Below are 20,766 nucleotides of genomic sequence, written 5' to 3' on the forward strand. Positions count from 1 at the left end.
ACATGATGTAAAGCAATAATTCATGAGTGATACACAGAAACAATAATCCAAGAAAGTAGGGGAAAAAAGCAGGAAGGGAGTGAATTAAAGTGGCAGAGAGAAGATGGAGACTGTTAAAGTAAAATACATCTGTAATCTTTCATGGGAGCTGTCAACATGCTTTGTTCTTATGGTTTAAATTCATAAGTATATATTTAAGATGTCCAAAATTATAAAGAGAAAATAAAAATAGTTAAATACCATAGAGGACAATAAATTTAATAAAATCCTTAATAAAGTTGATCAGTAAGACAAAAAACAGTGTCAAGATAAAATACATAAATGATAAATTCAGGAGATACAACATCTAACTGAATTCTAGAAAGAAAGTGATGGTGGTTGTGTGAGAGGGTAGAAGGAAAAACAGACCAGAGGGTAGAAAGAAAAACAGATAAAAACGAGATAAAATTTCTTGTATTTTTCATTCTCAGTATAGCCAGGGAGAGAAGAGGGTGGTATAGGGCTCCCTTACAGTTGAGTGAGTGAAGTTGCTCAGTCGTGTCTGACTCTTTGCGACCCCATGGACTGTAGCCTACAAGGCTCCTCTGTCCATGGAATTTTCCAGGCAAGAGTACTGGGGTGGGTTGCCATTTCCTTCTCCAGGGGATCTTCCCGACCCAGGGATCGAACCCCGGTCTCCCACATTGCAGGCAGATGCTTTACCATCTGAGCCACCAGGGAAGTCCTCCCTTACAGTTAGTGGTCTAAATTCTACCTTAAGTTCAAGCACTTGGCAACACAAACTCATTTCCTTTTATTCTATGTTCCTGTTCACTACTTAAAATATTGTAGGTATTTCCCCAATGTCCTTTTCACAGCTGCCTTCACCTCCATGTTCTTTAGGCTGTAGATGAGGGGGTTCAGCATGGGTGTGACTGCACTGTACTGCAAGGATGAGAGCAAATCTAGGGAGGAACCGGAACTGGGCATGAGATAACGAATCAAACCGGACCCAAAGAACAGGATCACTGCGATGAGGTGGGAGGAGCAGGTGGAGAAGGCCTTGCTTCTGCCTGTGGTGGAGCTGATGCTCAGGATGGTGGAGACAATGCGAGCATAGGAGAAGACGACTGGGAGGAAGGTTCCAAGACCATGTAGTAAGATGGAGCAGATCAGGATGTCGATATTGACAGAGACATCAGAGCAAGACAGAGGGAAGAGGGAGGGCAGCTCACAGGTATAGTGGTGGATGGTTTGTGCCTCACAGAAGTCCAGGTTAACAGCCAAAAGCACAATGATGACTGAATTGAGAGAGGCCAGGCCCCATGAGGCCAGTATAAGCTTTACACAGAGCTGGGTGCTCATCAGTTGGCCATAGAGCAGTGGGTGGCAGATGGCAGCATAGCGGTCATAGGCCATCATTGAGAGAAGAAAAGCTTCAGTCCCTGCAGTTATAAACACAAAGAAGACCTGAGTCAGGCAGCCCTCGACAGAGATCGTTTTCTTCTCAGACAGCAGGTCCTTCAGGAGCTTGGGCACAGTGACAGAAGAGAAGCAGAGGTCTAGGAATGATAGATTACTCAAGAAGAAGTACATGGGCGTGTGGAGGTGGGAGTCAGCCCTGATCACCAGCAGCATCGTCAGGTTCCCCATCACGGTCAGGAGGTAAATCACCAGGAAGAGCACAAAGAGCAGAGCCTGGATGTGGGGGTCGTCTGACAGCCCAGTGAGGATAAACTCGGTGATGGTGCTGTGGTTCCTCAAGGCCATTTGTGGAGGCTGTTTCCTTGAAATAAAATAGAGAGCTGAGATGTCCTGTCTTTTTCAGAGTTTCACTCCTCTTCTTACACGTTCCTCTCTACTCTGCCTAGACTCTGTGCTCAGACATCTCAAAGCTGCCCTATCTGTATCCCAATAAGTGTTTTCATCCTCTTTTGTTATCACTTCTCTTGGGTCTCAGTCTTCACATAACTCAGAGATTCCTATAAAAATGAATATCTCTGGATTACCTACACATTCATTGTATTTAGATTCTGCTCCATCCATTTTACAGTTTAGAAATCCTAAAAATTCTAGCACTTATCTGCAGTGATTTTCTAAACCTTTTCTTCTCTTTTCAGTTTCTTAATCATATATATATATTTTCTTTAAAACCTTACTAAGATTGATGATGTCTCTGAGCAGTCTCATCCTTTTAGTCCAGTGGCTTCAGTTACAGTAATGCCTGGCAGCAATATTTCAGCGTTGCCATGCAGTCTATGTTGCATAGGGGCTACTGTTTTTGAATTTCAAGGATGCTGTTATCTACACAGGTGTGCTGTCTCATGTCATTGCAACACCCTTTGATGCTCTCTCATTTTTTTATAATCCACAAGCGATTTTGCCATTGCTGCAAGAAGCTTTTGCATTCATGTTGTGGATATTCATGTTCTGAATTCATGTTCTGTTTTCCCAGGAGGGTCAAAGTGGAAAGAGTCTCATAATTTTCTTTTAAACTTTTATTACATCCTATTATTCAAAGTATCAGCTGTGTCCAAGAGGACCAGGTGGTTAGTAGTTTATGTTAATGATGATACTAAGAACCATTTTGAAGCCTAATTTCTGGCACTACATGGTAAGTCACTGTCTTAGGTGAAGATTCCTGCCTCACTTGGGCCTTTTGAGGCTAATTTACAGGTATTCTGTTTTTGTCTGTCAATCCACAGTCTGATCCCATAGTAGTCTTCTGTCTTCCCAAGAACATAATCTTTCTGATTCAGAGAACCCTGTTTCTGAACCTTTCAGCTTGCCAGAAATCCATTACCAGATGCTAATTTATGTCAAGAGAAGTTTGAATTTTTATTTCATTAACAACCCCATAAACCCAAGCTGAAGTCCATCTTAGACTCAAGTCTAGATTACCTGTGTGCCAGAATAGAGGGCAGTGTTCACCTTTGAATGTCTTTGGGATGTTAGCTTAGACCCAGTGATGGTGAAGCATAATCAGCTGGAGAAATGTCTTTTGAGGATCCTGCATGGATGAAATGTAAATACTGTTGAAAGTAGTATCTTGAATTTCTACAGGCAAAATAAATGAGTGAAAGCAAGTCTTTCCAATGATTTAGATATTTCAAAATATTTATTGAATGGCTAACTTGAAAATTGCTTCCATTCTTCCACTTTCATTCACAAAAGGGGACCTGGCCAGTGTCCACAGTGTTCACAGGGGCTTCAAGCTTTCTTCTTAAGAACACAGTAGCATTTTCAGAGAATAACTTTCTGTCCTGCCTGACACCCACATTTTGTGTAAATAAAGGTGGCAGCTACTTCTCTTACATGATTTTCAAGTTATCACTTAGAAAGGAATATCCTACTCCCTTGCCATCTCTAAATAGCATCTCAAATTGATATCTGAAAATTCTTTAATGATTAAGAACAACTCTTTTCATTTAAATTCTATAATTAAGCATAAAATAAACCAAATTTGCAGTCATTTTTAGAACAGGATGATATTGACTTCATTGAATCCTGAAGTATAAAAGATTGATGCCAGATTTATATTTTTAATATATATAATATTTATAATAATATATAAACACATTATATATAATATTATTTAATTATATAATATAATAAATATAATAATATTTAAATATATAATATTTAAATATATAATATTTATACTATTTTGAGTGAGAGCAGAAAAAGACTAAAGGGAGAACCTGAGAGGTTAATTGTGGACGGGTAGGAGATGTAAAAAGTGGATTTTAGAAGTGTCTTAGATAAGCACCTGTGTCACCATTTTGCCAACACAGACACTTCCTATCCATGACACATCTGGCCATATGATCTATATCTCTTACAAAGAGATGAAGTAGGATATTGGATATGTCTCTGATTTTATAGTTCTCAGAAGGTTCACTAAAATAAACATCTTCCCTAATTCAGCTGTTTAATAGAGAAAATCCAAATGAATTTCACGAATTTTGGATTAAGTCCAAAGTTAAGAGGAACAACTCTGATGGAGATATTATCTTAGTTACCTGAGCTTGCCTGGATCAGTTATTTGACAGCAGGTTTCAATAAAATGAGAGACTTTTTAGGTGTCTGGTGAAGAGCCCTGCTTGAACTGGCTGCTAAGAGAAGTTTCTGGAATGAAGAAGTGAATGAAGGGTGTGTGTGTGGAAGGTCAGACTGGACAAGGTAACTTGAGGGATCCAGCATGTTGAGGGGTAACAGTCACCCTAGGTGCAAGAGGGAGGAACCTGAACTTCGAGAAGGATATCAGCCCTGGAAGCAGGAAGGACGAAAAGCAAACTTCGTCCATTTGAATTGCTTGTCAGGACTCTTCTCTCCAATGCATCCTTGCACTGTTCACAGTATCTCTGAAGTGACTAGAGATGAGGGTGATTTCAATCATGGAAAAAAATCTACTACGGTTCTCCTAACTGGAGTACTGAGAAAGCAGATAAATAGGTACCTCAAACATTGTAATATATATCACTGATACCCTCATTTCATTCCAGGCTTCAGCTTTCTGCAATCTTTTGGGATCCTGAAACAGGAGAAGATTGATGCCCAGGCTTTAAAGTGTTACTGTCCTTTGTGTTAAGCAAAGAGGGAAGAAAGACCTTTCAGAGAAGGTGCCCAAGGCAGCTGTACAAATGCCCCATTTGGAGAAGCAGGTATCAGAGTCCCATCCAGGGGAGATGGCCTGCTAAGGAGTATTTCCACCTCTACCTGAGAGATGAGGAATGGGCGGCTCAGGAACCTCCAGGTTTTGGACTAATGAACTGTATCATGAAGTGGCAGGAGGAGGAGGTGGAGGAGAGAATAGGCAGCAGAATTAAAACAAACACAGAACTTTATAAGCAGAAAAAAGGGTGGAACACCAGAAAATCAGAGAAGATATTACCATTCTCCTGGCTCTTCTTGGAGGAAGCAGCTCCACATACTCTGTCTTTTCCATCTTGGGTAGACAGGTCATAGGTAAGGTCTCCTTACAAGGGAACCTCTGTAACGAGAGGCTGACTCTTTGTTATTGAGTATATAGCCTTTTCTCTTTGCCATCAGCTAGTGAAGTAAATTAGAAAGCTTCAAGCTCTGGAAGCAATAGGTATATACCACAGTTATCAGGATTGTTCCCTGAATGACTTAACCTAGAGTGCTGTCATTCTGCAATGCAAGGCACTGTATAGAAAGATAAGGAAAATTTCTCTAAAGAAGCTCATATTTTGAACAACAGGCATGTATTTCATTAAAATCTTCTTCCATAATCTCAAGTGCAGTAACTTATCTTCTCTTCATTCATTTCCTCTGTGATTCTAAATACTCTTTTAAGAGCATCACTTAAAGAAAGAACTCTCTAATAGAACCAATCAGAAGGCCATCTGTGCTTCTGCAGCCAAGGGCTGAGTTTGGGACCCAGCGGAAGCTGGGGTATTGTCCTGTATTCCCTGAAGTCTCAGCCTGAAGCCAAGCTCTTGGCTCTCTAACTGCACAGTTTCCAGTTAACTGGAAAGTTAAACTTAGTAGGAGGCACATGGGATTCTCTCCAGGACAATATTTGAAGTTTCTGATTAAGGCAATTATTTAAAACCTAGAAGAGAACTCTTATTAGCCTTGGGGGGCGGTGGGGGAGAAAGGAGAATAATAAAAAGCCTTTAAGAAATATCTGCTGAAAAGCTGACATTTTCCTCAGGTAATATGGAGCTGAGAATGTGCTTTAGGGATTGTCACGGGAGCTGAGCTATGACACAGTACTGATCTCTAGGTCATTTTTGAGTGTACATTTGAGTTTTCGTATTTTCACAATAGGATTGTCTATTATAATAATTAAATGAGGGCAGAAAACCATTCTGAGGAAATTAAACCTTAAGTTTCTAGAGCTTTAATTGTTAGTATATAATGAATTTTAAAAAGAGTTTGTTAAGGTATATATATTTTATATATATATATGTATACACACACACCCCTTATGTATAAAGTATATAATCAATTACTTTGAAACACAATGGGTTTATAAAATTTCTAAAGTAAAAAAATTTCTTATTTGAGGCAGATGAAAATCATCAACATTTTAATGCAACTTATGTATAAGTAACAAAGAGAAGGCATGTTACTCAAATTCACCTGACTGATACATACATTATAGGAAGCATCACTATGAACAAAGCTAGTGGAGGTGATGGAATTCCAGTTGAGCTATTCCAAATCCTGAAAGATGATGCTGTGAAAGTGCTGCACTCAATATGCCAGCAAATCTGGAAAACTCAGCCAGGGCCACAGGACTGGAAAAGGTCAGTTTTCATTCCAATCCCAAAGAAAGGCAATGACAATGCTCAAACTACCGCACAGTTGCACTCATCTCACACATTAGCAAAGTAATGCTCAAAATTCTCCAAGCCAGGCTTCAATAGTACATGAACCATGAACTTCCAGATGTTCAAAGTGGATTTAGAAAAGGCAGAGGAACCAGAGATCAAATTGCCAACATCTGCTGGATCATTGAAAAAGCAAGAAAGTTCCAGAAAAACATCTACTTTTGCTTTATTGACTATGCCAAAGCCTTTGACTGTGTAGATCACAATAAAATGTGGAAAATTCTGAAAGATATGGGAATACCAGACCACCTGACCTGCCTCCTGAGAAATCTGTACTCAGGTCAAGAAGCAACATTTAGAACTGGACATGGAGCAACAGACTGGTTCCAAATCAGGAAAGAAATACATCAAGGCTGTATATTGTCACTCTGCTTATTTGATTTATATGCAGAGTACATCATACGAAATGCTGGACTGGATGAAGCCCAAGCTGGAATCAAGACTGCCGGGAGAAATATCAATAACCTCAGATACGCAGATGACCCTACCCTTATGGCAGAAAGCAAAGAAGAACTAAAGAGCCTCTTGATGAAAGTGAAAGAGGAGAGTGAAAAGTTGGCTTAAAACTCAACATTCAGAAAACTAAGATCACGGCCTCTGGCCCCATCACTTCATGGCAAATAGTTGGGGAAACAATGGAAAGAGTGAGAGATTTTATTTTCTTGGTCCCAGAATCCCTGCAGATGATGACCGCAGTCATGAAATTAAAAGATGCTTCTTGGAAGAAAAGCTATGACCAACCTAGACAACATTTTAAAAAGCAGAGACATTACTTTACCAGCAACGGGCCATCTAGTCAAAGCTATGGTGTTTCCAGTAGTCATGTATGGATGTGAGAGTTGGACTATAAAGAAAGCTGAGTGCGAAAGAATTGATGCTTTTGAACTATGGTGTTGGAGAAGACTCTTGAGAGTCCCTTGGACTGCAAGGAGATCTAACCAGTCCATTCTAAAGGAAATCAGTCCTGAATATTCATTGGAAGGACTGATGCTGAAGCTGAAACTCCAATACTTTGGCCACCTGAGGCGAAGAACTGACTCATTGGAAAATACCCTAATGCTGGGAAAGATTGAAGGTGGGAGGAGAAGGGGATGACAGAGAATGAGATGGTTGGATGGCATCACTGACACAATGGACATGAGTTTGCGTAGGCTCCGGAAGTTGGTGGTTGGCAGGGAAGCCTGGTGTGCTGCAGTTGATGGGGTCACAAAGAGCTGGACATGACTGAGTGACTGAACTGAACTGATGTACACATCATTAAAACATTTATTCATTCACCATTTCTTCAGTAAAAAGTGAGTACCAGGCACTGGTCCCAGAATAAAGAGATCATCTACTCCAATCTCTTGTTAGATTTAAGGAGGAAAGAGGATATTAGTTCTGAGGGTCAAGGTATGTTTGAAGTATATGCAAAATTCCTTTTTAAAAATAATTGTTTAAAATTGGAGGACAATTGCTTTACAATATTTTGTTGGTTTCTGCCATACAGTAGTGAGAATCAATCATAACTATATGTATATCCCCTTCCTCTTGAGCCTCTCTCTTCCCCCACCACCAAATCCCACCCTTCTAGGTCATCACAGAGGACAGAACTGAGCTGCCTGTGCTATACAGCACCTTCCCACTAGCTATCTATTTTACATATAGTAGAATGTGTATATCAGTACACTTTCTCAATTCTTCCCACCCTCTCCTTCCCCTGCTGTGTCCACGAGTCCATTTTTTATGTCTGCATCTCTATTCCTGGCCTGCAAATAGATTCATCAATACTATTTTTTTTTTTAGATTCTATATGCATGCGTTAGTACATGATATTTGTTTTCCTCTTTCTGACTTACTTCACTCTGTATAATAGGCTCTAGGTTCATCCATTTCAGTTCACATTTGTTTTTATGGCTTAGTAATATTCCATTGTATATATGTACCAAAACTTATTTATCCATTCATCTGTCAACGAGCATCTAGGTTGCTTCCTTGTCCTGGCTATTGTAAATAGTACTGCAATGAACATTGGAGTTGCTATTGTTCAATTGCTAAGTTGTGTCCATCTCTTTGCTAACCCATGGACTTCAGCACTCCAAGCTTCCCTGTCCTTCACTATCTCCCAGAGTTTGCTCAAACTCATGTTAAGTCAGTGATGCCATCCAAGCATCTCATCCTTGGTCACCCCCTTCTTCTCTTGCCGTCAATCTTTCCCAGCATCAGGGTCTTTTCCAGTGACTCAACTCTTTGCATCAGGTAGCGAAAGTATTGGAGCTTCAGCTTCAGGATCAGTCCTTCCAATGAATATTTGGGGTTGATTTCCTTTAGGACTGACTGGTTTGATCTTGCAGTCCAAGGGACTCTCAAGAGTCTTCTCCAACACCCCAGTTCAAAAGCATCAGTTCTTCAAAGCTCCACCTTGCTTCTGGTCCAACTCTCACATTCTGTACATGACTACTGGGAAAAACAATAGTTTGGGTTATATGAATCTTTGTTGGCAAAGTGGTTGTCTCTGCTTTTTAATATACTGTCTAGGTTTGTCATAGCTTTTCTTCCAAGGAGCAAGCGTCTTTAATTTTCAAGGCTGAAGTCACCGACTGCAGTAATTTTGGATCCCAAGGAAAGAAAATCTGTCACTGTTTTCACTCTTGCCCCTTCTATTTGCCCTGAAGTGATGGTACCAGATGCCATGATTTTCGTTTTTTGAACGTTGATTTTTAAGGCAGCTTTTTTCACTCACTTCTTTCACCCTTATCACCCTTTAGTTCCTCTTTACTTTCTGCCATTAGAGTGGTATCATGTGGATATCTGAGGTTGTTAATATTTCTCCCAGAAACCTTGATTCCAGCTTGTGATTCATTCAGCCCAGCATTTCGCATGGTGTACTCTGCATATAAGTTAAATAATCAGAGTGACAATATACAGTCTTGACACACTCCTTTCCCAATTTGGAAGCAATCCACAGTTCCATATTCGGTTCTCAGTTCAGTTAGTCCAGTTGCTCAGTCCTGTCCGATTCTTTGCGACCCCGTGGACTGCAGCACACCAGGCTTACCTGTCCATCACCAACTTCTGGAACTTGCTCAAACTCATGTCCATCTAGTCAGTGATGCCATCCAACCATCTCATCCTCTGTCATCCCGATCTCCTGCCTTCAATCTTTCCCAGCATCAGGGTCTTTCCCAGTGAGTCAGTTCCTCGAATCAGGTGGCCAAAGTTCTACTACACTGTTCTACATCCAGTTCTACAACTGGAAAATTCTTAAAGAGATGGGAATACCAGACCACCTTACCTGTCTCCTGAGAAACCTGTATGCAGGTAAAGAGGCAACAGTTAGAACATTGGGATACATGTGTCTTTTTGAATTATGTTTTTCTCAGGATATCTCAGTAGTGGGATTGCTGAGTCATATGGTAATTTTATTCCTAGTTTTTACGGAGTCTCCATGCTTTTCTCCACAGTGACTGTGTCAATTTACATTCCTACCAGGAGTGCAAAAGGGTTTCCTTTTTTCCACATCCTCTCCAGCATTTATTATTTGTAGATGTTTTGATTATGGCCATTCTGACCAGTGTGAGGTGATACTGCATTATAGTTTTGTTTCTCTAAAAATAAGTGATGTTGAGCATCTTTTCATGTGTTCGTTGGCCATCTGCATGTCATCTTTGAAGAAATGTCTGTTTAGGTCTGCTGCCCATTTTTTGATTGAGTTGTTTGGTTTTTTTGATATTGAGCTGCATGAGTTGCTTTTATATTTTGGAGATTAATCCTTTGTCCCTTGGACTGCAAGGAGATCCAGCCAGTCTTTTCTGAAGGAGATCAGCCCTGGGATTTCTTTGGAGAGAATGATGCTAAAGCTGAAACTCCAGTACTTTGGCTGCCTCATGTGAAGAGTTGACTCGTTGGAAAAGACTCTGATGCTGGGAGGGATTGGGGGCAGGAGGAGAAGGGGACAACAAAGGATGAGATGGCTGGATGGCATCACTGACTCGATGGATGTGAGTCTGAGTGAACTCTGGGAGTTGGTGATGGACAGGGAGGCCTGGCGTGCTGCGACTCATGGGGTTGCAAAGAGTTGGACACGACTGAGTGACTGAACTGAACTGAACTGAATCCTTTGTCAGTTGTTTCCTTGTGAATGTCTTCTTCCATTCTTCAGTTCAGTTCCAGTTCAGTTCAGTTCAGTCGCTCAGTTGTGTCTGACTCTTTGTGACCCCATGAACCGCATCACGCCAGGCCTCCCTGTCCATCACCAACTCCCAGAGTCCACCCAAACCCATGTCCATTGAGTCGGTGATGCCATCCAACTACTGCATCCTCTGTCGTCCCCTTCTCCTCCTGCCCTCAATCTTTCCCAGCATCAGGGTCTTTTCAAATGAGTCAGCTCTTCGCATCAGGTGGCTAAAGTGTTGGAGTTTCAGCTTCAACATCAGTCCTAATGAAGACACAGGACTGATCTCCTTTAGGATGGACTGATCTCCTTTAGGATGGACCGATCTCCTTGCAGTCCAAGGGACTCTCAAGAGTCTTCTCCAACACCACGGTTCAAAAGGATCAATTCTTCAGTGCTCAGCTTTCTTTATAGTCCAGCTCTCACATCCATACATGAATAGGGTTGTCTTTTCATCTTGTTTATGGTTTCCTTTGCTGTGCAAATCCTTTTAAGTTGAATGAGGTCCAATTTGCTTAGTTTTGTTTTTATTTTCATTACTCTAGGGGGTAGGTCAAAGAGGATCTTGTTGTGATTTATGTCAAAGAGTTCTGCCTATGTTTTCCTCTAAAAGTTTTATAGTACATGGCTTTACATTTAGTTTGTAATCCATTTTGGGTTTTAAAAATTAATTTATTTTTATTTGAAGGATAATTGCTTTACAGAATTTTGTTGTTTTCCATCAAACATCAACATGCATCAACTATAGGTATGTATATGTCCCCTTCCTCTTGAACCTCCCTTCCATTTCCCTCTCCATCCCACTCCTCTAGGTTGATACACAGCCCCTGTTTAGTTCCCTGAGTCATATAGAAAATTCCCATTGGCTATCTATTTTACATATGGTAATATAAGTTTCCATGTTACTTTCTCCATACATCTCACCCTCTCCTCCTCCCACCCCACGTCTATAAATCTGTTCTCTATGTCTGCTTCTCCATTGCTGCCCTGCAAATAAATCTATTGATACCATCTTTCTAGATTCCATATATATGCATTAGTATATGATATTTATCTTTCTCTTTCTTCTTTACTTCATTCTATATAATGGCTCTAGGTTCATCCACCTCATTAGAACTGGCTCAAATGCATTCCTCTTTTATGGCTGAGTAATATTCCATCGTATATATGTACCACAGCTTCTTTATCCATTCATTTGTTGATGAACATCTAGGTTGCTTCCATGTTCCAGGTTGTAAGTAGTGCTGCAATGAACATTGGGGTATGTGTGTCTTTTTCAAGTTTGGTTTCCTCAGGGTATATGCCTAGGAGTGGGATTGCTGGGTCATATGGTGGTTTTATTCCTAGTTTTTCAAGGAATCTCCATATCGTCTTCCATAGTGGCTGTATCAATTTACATTACCACCAACAGTAAGAGAGGGTTCCCTTATCTCCACACCCTCTCCAGCATTTATTTTTTGTAGACTTTTTGATGATGGCATTCTGACCAGTGTGAGGTGATATCTTATTGTGGTTTTGATTTGCATTTCTCTAATTAGATGAGCGATGTTGAGCATCTTTTCATGTGTTTGTTAGCCATCTGTATGTCTTCTTTGGAGAAATGTCTGTTGAGGTTTTTTCCCCACTTTTTGATTGGGTTGTTTGTTTTTCCATTTTGAGTTTATTTTTGTGTATGGTGTTAGAAAGTGTTCTAATTTCATTCTTTTCCATGTACCTGTCCAGTTTTCCCAGCACCACTTAACTGAAGAGGCTGTCTTTTCTCCATTGGATATTCTTGTCAAAAATAAGGTGCCTGTAGGTGTGTGGGCTTGTCTGTGGCCTTTCTGTCCTGTTCCAGTGATAGACGTTTCTGTTTTTGTGTCCATACAGTACTGTCTTGATGACTATTACTTTGTAGTATAGTCTGAAGTCAGGAAGGTTAATTCTTCCAGCTCCGTTTTTCTTTCTCAAGATAAAGCTTTGGCATTTGGGGAGTCTTTTATGTTTCCATACAAATTGTGAACTTTTTTGTTCTAGTTTTGTGAAAAATGCCTTTGGTAATTTGATAGGGATTGCACTAACTCTGTAGATTGCTTTGGATAGTATAGTCATTTTCACAATATTAATTCTTCCAATCCAGGAACATGGTATATGTCTCCATCTGTTTGTGTCTTTAATTTCTTTCATCAGTGTCTTGTAGTTTTCTTAAAGGTCTTTTGTCTCTTTAGGTGGGTTTATTCCTAGGTATTTTATTATTTTTTTTGCAATGGTGAATGGCATTGTTTTCTTAGTTTCTCTTCCTGAGTTTTTATTGTTAATGTATAGGAATACAAGGGATTTCTGTGTATTAATTTTTTATCTTGTGACTTTACTAAATTCATTGATTAGCTGTAGTAATTTTTTGGTGCCCTTTTTAGGATTTTCTATAAATAGTATCATGTCATCTGCAAAAAGTGAGGGTTTTACTCCTTTTCCCTTTTGTTTCTTTTTCTTCTTTGATTGCTAGTACTTCCAAAACTATATTGAATAATAGTGTTGAGAGTGGGCACCCTTGTCTTGTTCCTGATTTTAGAGGAAATGCTTTCAGTTTTTCACATTGAGAATAATGTTTCCTGTGGGTTTTCATATATGGCCTTTATTATGCTGAGGTAGGTTACCTCTATGCTCATTTTCTGGATAGTTTTCATCATAAATGAGTGTTGAGTTTTGTCAAAAGCTTTCTTTGCATCTATTGAGATGATCATATGGTTTTTATCTTTCAATTCGTTAATATGGTATATCACATTGATTTGCCTATATTGAAGAATCCTTGCATCCCTGGGACAAACCCCACTTGATCATGGTGTTTGATTCTTTTAGTGTGTTGTTGGATTATGTTTGCTAGAATTATTGCCCTGGATATAGAAATGGAGAAAGTAAGTAAGGCTTGTGAATCCGATGAAAGAACAAATGGGCAGACATTGAAGGCACAGACATGAAAAAGTGAAAATGTTAGTCACTTAGTCATATCTGACTCTTTGTGACCCCATGGACTGTAGCCTGCCAGTCTCCTCTGTCCAGGGAATTCTCCAGGCAAGAATACTGAAGTGAGTTGCCATTCCCTTATCCAGGGGATCTTCCTGGCCCAGGTATTGAACCCAGGTCTCCTGCATTGCAGGCAAATTCTTTACTATCTGAGCCACCAGGGAAGCCCTCACAAACATGAGGGTTGCTAAAATGATGCATTATGGTTTCAAGACAGAGAGAAATAAAATGAAGCTCTCATAGGTTGATAGTGATGGATGGAATGAAGGGATGGACTGAAGAACTAGAATTTTTAGAAAGCAAGTGAAAAAGTGAGAAACCAGGAAGATTACAACTGGAGATTAAAGAACAGTGGTGTTACCGTTCAGATGAGATGAGTGATCATATCTTGAAGATCACCTAATTAGTACAAGGCTGAAATCATGTTGAGCAACAGTGGATAGAGTTAGTCATTATAGAAACTTGAAATCAGGTTATTGGATGACTTATCAACATGAATGCTGAAACTGGCTATTTGACACTGGGAACTGAGGTTTACAGGAACACTGAGCCCCAGACCAAAGTGAAGTTCAGATGGGAAGGAGGGCTGAGAACAACTGGTAGATAAAAACAGTGAAGGAGAAAAAGAGTGTGTTTTACGGGTGACCTCACAACTTCTGGGCTTAAGTGCACCTGAATTGTAGTAGCCTGACCTCCATTCTATGATGGGGCCATTACCTGGGTATAAACAACTATAGTATCCAAGGCCCTTGGTCACAGGGACTAGTCCTTGACTAGTCTAGGAGTGATTAGACTTAACCAGCCTAAGTGCTTCCTTGGCAGTTTTTTTGTTCAAACTTCTCAATTCTCTATTTTTACTCCTTCTTCTTCATACATTAATATGATCAAATCTTTTTCCTATTAAAATTTTTCTCACTTTGACACCATTTGTTGTTATTTTCCTCTTTCATTCTTTTTAATGCTAAATTCCTTGAGAGTGTGGTCTGAATTAACTGTTTTATTTTATGTCTTCTTACTTGTTCCACACCCTGATGTCTGGCTTCTGTCACCACGGCTGCCACTGATCCTGCTTTTACAAATTTATGGAGAGAATATTTCATAGCATGAGGAACCATTCAGTGGGTATGGATGGTTCAGGAATAAATTGGCTCAAACCAGTTCTCTAGACAAGTCAGTGTGAAAAGCCCATTTGTATAAATATGCATTTGCCTAAAATCTCTACTGCCAAATTTAGATTTCACATATCATGGGATGGTATCAGTCCTTCTGATGACATAACAATTCTTTCTTAAAAATATCACTTTATTGAGGTATGATTGACATTGAAAAGTTCATACATATTTCATGTATACAACTTCATGAATTTTGTGATTAGTGTACACTTGTGAAACCATCATGACAATCAATCAAATAAACATATCTGTCACCTTTGAAAGTTTCATCTAGCCTTCCTTACTTTATTTTTTGTGCTAAGAACATCTAAAATAAGATCTATTCTCAGTGAATTTTTAAGTTACAATACAATGTTGCTAACTGTAGGCACTATATTGGCAGTAAATTTTTGGACTTATTCATCTTCCATGATAAAATTTTGTACACTTTGACCACTGTCTCCCTGTTTTCCCTTCCCTCCAGGCCCTGAGAACCACTACTCTTCTCTCTGCTTCTATGAATTTGCCTATTTTAGTTTCCTCACTTATGTGGGATCAGTCTGTTTCTGGCTTATTTCACTTAGCATAATATCCCCCAGTTTTATCCATGTTGTCCCATATGACAGAATTTCTTTCCTTTTTAAAGGAATAGATTCCATTATATATATAATATATTTATTATAATAAATATATATGTAATATGTGATTAATCATATGATCCAACTGGGCCATATGATCTGGCAGTCCTATACCTCTGGTGATATATTAACAGAATTAAATCAGGATCTTGAAGAGGTATCTGCACTTGCATGTTCAATGCAGTATTGATTACAATTGCTGAGATATGGAAACAACATAAGTATTCATCAATGGATGGATAGGAAATGTGAGACACACACATACCTACGAACTGTAGTAGTATTCATTCTTTAGAAGAAGGAAATCCTACCATTTTTGACAACGTGGATGGACCTTGAGGACATTATGCTAAATGAAATAAGCCAGACATAGAATGACAAGTTTTGCATGGTATTACTTACATGTGAAATCTAAAAATGTCAGCTGATAGTCAAGCAGGATGGTTGCCTGTGCCTGAGCAGTGGGGGAAATGGAGAGATGTTGGTCAAAGATGTTGGTCAAAGGTCACCCTGTCTAAGTTGTGCAGGGTGAATAAGTTCTGGAGAGCTACTGTACAGCAAGCAACTATAGTTAATGATATTGTATTGTACACTTGAAAGTTGCTAAGAGGTTAGAGCTTGTGTACACACACACACACACACACACACACTAATAATTATATGAGGTGATGGATGTGTTAATTAACCTGATTATAGTAATCATTTCACAATGTATACTTCTCTAAGTACATCATATTACATCTTAAAGATACATAATTATCTGTCAAATATACCTCATGAAAGCTGGAAAAATGTTTCAAAAAATAGCTGAGTTATTAATAATATGTGTTAAATAAATACTCAACTTTTTAACACATCATGATATTATTTAATCCACACAACAAGCCTATGAGTAGAGAGTATTATCAATCCTATTTTATACATGAGAAAAGGACATGGAAAATCATGAGTTTTGGTTAAAGTATGAAACTGCTGCCTAATCCCAAATCACAAAGTCATGTACTTAACTTTAACTCTAAACTAAACCCCTGACTCTGCTTAAATCAGAAAGTAACATTTTCCAGATGCTCCTTGCGGTGAATCAACTAAGTAAGTTGTTATTCTTAATTTCACTCACTGAAATAATTTTCTTTGGATCATCTATTGGCTTACCATGGAGTTCATCATCTTTGTCTCTTGGCCATAAATGCAGGATACTCCAGTATAATAACACCTTACCTTTGCTTGATAGATTTGTGTGTATTAATTAATTTTTAATCTACTATTTCAGGAGTGTAAAATTGCAACTTTATTTTGTTATAGTTGATGGTAATTTCTCTTTCAAGCTGCCACTTAAGTCTGATGCAGAAAATTATTCCAGCCATTTAATTATGAACTCAGTCGAAGTCAGTAAATTCTCAGTCATCTACAGATGACTCATCTAAAACTCATTCACATTCATGATTTCCACCTTCGTGTGTTACCATGGGAAATGTTATACTTTGGGGCAGGCACCGGTTGTGGTGTTTGTGGCAGGCATCTAGATCACAACAGTGGCTTCCTTAATCCTCCACAAGTGACTCACCCCTTCTTGTCCTCAGGTATATATCTCTCCTTGGCAATCCATGTGGCTTGAATCACTCTCAGCCAGTTGCTGGCAATGCTGACCATGCTGAATCCTGTAGTTCAACTATTTCTTATTCTATTTATAGGATACTTTGCTGGTCACTAGTTCTCTCACTGTAAGATAATATTCTTGTATCTCTAGCAGAAACACTGAAGTCTTTATTTGTCCTCCCAGGTCTTTCTAACCCCAAAAGAAACCCAGGAGATTGTCTCCTACCTACTTATGTCTATGTAATTCATACTACCTTTTCTGGGCCATGGTGGTTGTGTCATTGTTTGTGGGAGAATTTCAAAGGGCTTACCATTTTCCTGAGCCACACACAGAGACAAGACTAAATTCTTTATTGTCACATCTTCATACTTACTAGGAGAGAGAACCTTTAGTACCCATAAGCGTGCAACAAACATGGTGCAAGGGTTGGATGGCAGAGCACCACTTGCTCACAACTGCTGCTGCTGCTAAGTCGCTTCAGCCGTGTCCAACTCTGTGCGACCCCATAGATGGCAGCCCACTAGGCTCCTCCGTCCATGGGATTTTCCAGGCAAGAGTACTGGAGTGGGGTGCCATTGCCTTCTCCATGCTCAGAACTAGCTCCCCTGAATGTTCTTATCTCTTGCCCAGTTTAGTCAGGGTCTGTATGCTTGCATTTTTTCAAATACTTTCATATCTTTTCAACTTCAAATCCAAGGATTTTTTTGTCTTTGGTTTCTGATTCTTCGATGCATAGGCAGATGAAAATGAACTTGGGTTACAAGCAAATAAAGCATAGCTTGGGAGAAAATACCCCAGTTCCATAGTACTTTCAATTTAACACCCTATAATTTCACAGGTGCTTTTGAGTCTTTTGCCACTTGATTCTCTCAGTAGCTCCATGATGGTGAAAGGTCATATATTATAATCTCAAGTTGGTATTCAGAGTTATTTATATAGAAGCTGATTTTCCTGACTAAACATCACGCTCTGACTTTTCTGTCGCTCATGTATTAAAAATTGATATAGATATCTTTGCTTCTTCTTACCCACTTATAAAATTTTTTGAGGTAGCCCTGTCATCTTCTGTTTTTTGTTGCACTATCTGTTCTTCACAACCTTGCCCTTTCTGAAAGAGAAGAATTTTAAAACTGTTTTGGAATGGATACATCTATATATATATATATATATATGGCTGAGTCCCTTTGCTATTAACCTGAAACTATCACAACATTGTTAATTGGCTATACCCCATTCAAAAACTAAGATCATGGCATCAGTTCAGTTCACTTCAGTTCAGTTGCTCAGTCGTATCTGACTCTTTGTGACGCCATGAACTGCAGCACACCAGGTCTCCCTGTCCATCACCAGCTCCCAGAGTCCACCCAAACTCATGTTCATTGAGTCAGTGATGCCATCCAACCATTTCGTCCTCGGTCATCCCATTCTCCTCCTGCCCTCAATATTTCCCAGCATCAGGGTCTTTTCAAATGAGTCAGCTCTTTGCATCAGGTGGCCAAAGTATTGGAGTTTCAGCTTCAATATTCATCCTTCCAATGAACACCCAGGACTGATCTCCTTTAGGATTGACCAGTTGGATCTTCTTGCAGTCCAAGGGACTCTCAAGAGTCTTCTCCAACACCACAGTTCAAAAGCATCAATTCTTTGGCCCTCAGCTTTCTTTATAACCCAACTCTCACATTCGTACGTGACTACTGGAAAAACCATAGCCTTGACTAGATAGACCTTTGTTGACAGATCATGGCATCTGGTCCCATCAAATCATGGTAAATAGGTGGGGAAAAAATGGAAACAGTGACAGACTTTATTTTCTTGGGCTCCAAAATCACTGCAGACAGTGACTGCAGCTATGAAATCAAAAGACTTGCTCCTTGGAAGAAAAGCTATGACAAATCAGACAGGGTATAAAAAGCAGAGATATCACTTTGCTGGCAAAGGTTTGTATAGTCAAAGCTATGTTTTTTTTCCCCAGTAGTCATGTATGGATGTGAGAGTTGGACCAGAAAGAAGGCAGAGCTTTGAAGATTTGATGCTTTCAAACTGTGGTGCTGGAGAAGGCTCTTGAGAGTCCCTTTGATAAGAGGAGATCAAACCAGTAAGTCTTAAAGGAAATCAACCCTGAATATTCATTGGAAGGATTGATGCCGAAGCTCCAGTACTTTGGCCACTTGATGCGAGGAGCTGACTCATCAGAAATGACCCCGATCCTGGGAAAGACTGAGGGCAGGATAAGACATGACTTACCGACAGAAAAGGAACAAACATTTGAGTCTTTCTTAAAATGGGACTCAATTTCTTTTTGTTGGGTCATTTCTGCGTTTTGGAGAATTAGATGTAGATATCTGGGAGCAGTGACGCTGAGGGTGGCCTGAAATCCCTGTATCTTCAGCACCTTTTTTCTTTGATAGAAAAAAATTTCCCAAGCTTTTGTGAGATACTGCACAATTTCACCACTTCCCCTCTAGTTTGCCTGCCCCAGATCCCCTCTATATAGGATTTGTAGTTTCTCACTGTCAGCCAAGATTTAGGGGAGGCCAATGAGGGGAAGGATTCTGAGAGCATGAGGTCCCATGACCATGCTGGTGGGAGGCTGGACTGGCCTTTTATTTTTGCATTGATGGATTAGGAAGTCAGGTTTCAACTTGTTTTTAAAAGTCTTTCAGTATTTTTTAAAGTGTATATTCTTCAAAACTGAAGAAGGAGAAGCTCTATACAGTCAGCAAAAATAAGACTGGGAGCTGACTGTGGCTCGGATCATGAACTCCTTATTGCAAAATTCAGACTTAAATTGAAGAAAGTAGGACAAATCACTACAAATCTATTTAGGTCATTCAGGTATGACCTAAATCAAATCCCTTATGACCATACAGTGGAAGTGACAAATAGATTCAAGGGATTAGAATTGATAGAGTGCCTGAAGGTCTGTGAAGGAGGTTCGTAACATTGTACAGGAGGCAGTGATCAAAAACATCCCCAAGAAAAAGGAATGCAAAAAGGCAAAAACACTTGTCTGAGGAGTCCTTACAAATAGCTGAGAAAAGAAGAGAAGCAAAAGGCAAAGGAGAAAAGGAAAGATATATCCATCTGAATGCAGAGTTCCAAAGAATAACACGGTGAGATAAGAAAGCCTTTCTAAGTGAACAATGCAAAAAATTAGAGGAAAACAATAGAATGGGAAAGAATAGAGATCTCTTCAAGAAAATTAGAGATACCAAGGGAACATTTCATCAAAGATGGGCACAATAAAGGACAAACAGTACGGACCTAACAGAAGCAGAAGATATTAAGAAGAGGTGGCAAGAATACACAGAACTATACAAAAAAGATCTTAATGACCCAGTTATGTCTTAGAAAGCATCACTATGAACAAAGCTAGTGGAGGTGATAGAATCCCAGTTGAGCTATTCCAAATCCTGAAAGATGATGCTGTGAAAGTGCTGCACTCAACATGCCAGCAAATTTGGAAAACTCAGCAGTGGCCACAGGACTGAAAAAGGTCAGTTTTCATTTCAATCCCAAAAAAAGGCAATGCTAAAGAATGCTCAAACTACCACACAATTGCATTTATCTCACACGCTAGTAAAGTAATGCTCAAAATTCTCCAAGCCAGGCTTCAGCAATATGTGAACCATGAACTTCCTGATGTTCAAGCTGGTTTTAGAAAAGGCAGAGGAACCAGAGATCAAATTGCCAACATCTGCTGGATCATCAAAAAAGCAAGAGAGTTCCAGAAAAACCATCTATTTCTGCTTTATTGACTATGCCAAAGCCTTTGACTGTGTGGATCACAATAAACTGTGGAAAATTTTGAAAGATCGGAATATCAGACCACCTGACCTGCCTCTTGAGAAACCTGTATGCAGGTCAGGAAGCAACAGTTAGA

General features: G+C 39.5%; 1 protein-coding gene across 1 annotated transcript; it reads right to left on the reverse strand.

Annotated features, from left to right (window-relative positions):
• Window positions 1-813: 813 nt before the first annotated feature.
• On the reverse strand, window positions 814-1,749 carry OR8S8 (olfactory receptor family 8 subfamily S member 8). Its single transcript, NM_001389979.1, has one exon. The coding sequence runs from the start codon at window positions 1,747-1,749 to the stop codon at window positions 814-816; it is 936 nt and encodes a 311-aa protein (NP_001376908.1).
• Window positions 1,750-20,766: the final 19,017 nt, after the last annotated feature.

Source organism: Bos taurus, chromosome 5 (assembly GCF_002263795.3).
Source record: "Bos taurus isolate L1 Dominette 01449 registration number 42190680 breed Hereford chromosome 5, ARS-UCD2.0, whole genome shotgun sequence".
NCBI lineage: Eukaryota > Metazoa > Chordata > Mammalia > Artiodactyla > Bovidae > Bos > Bos taurus.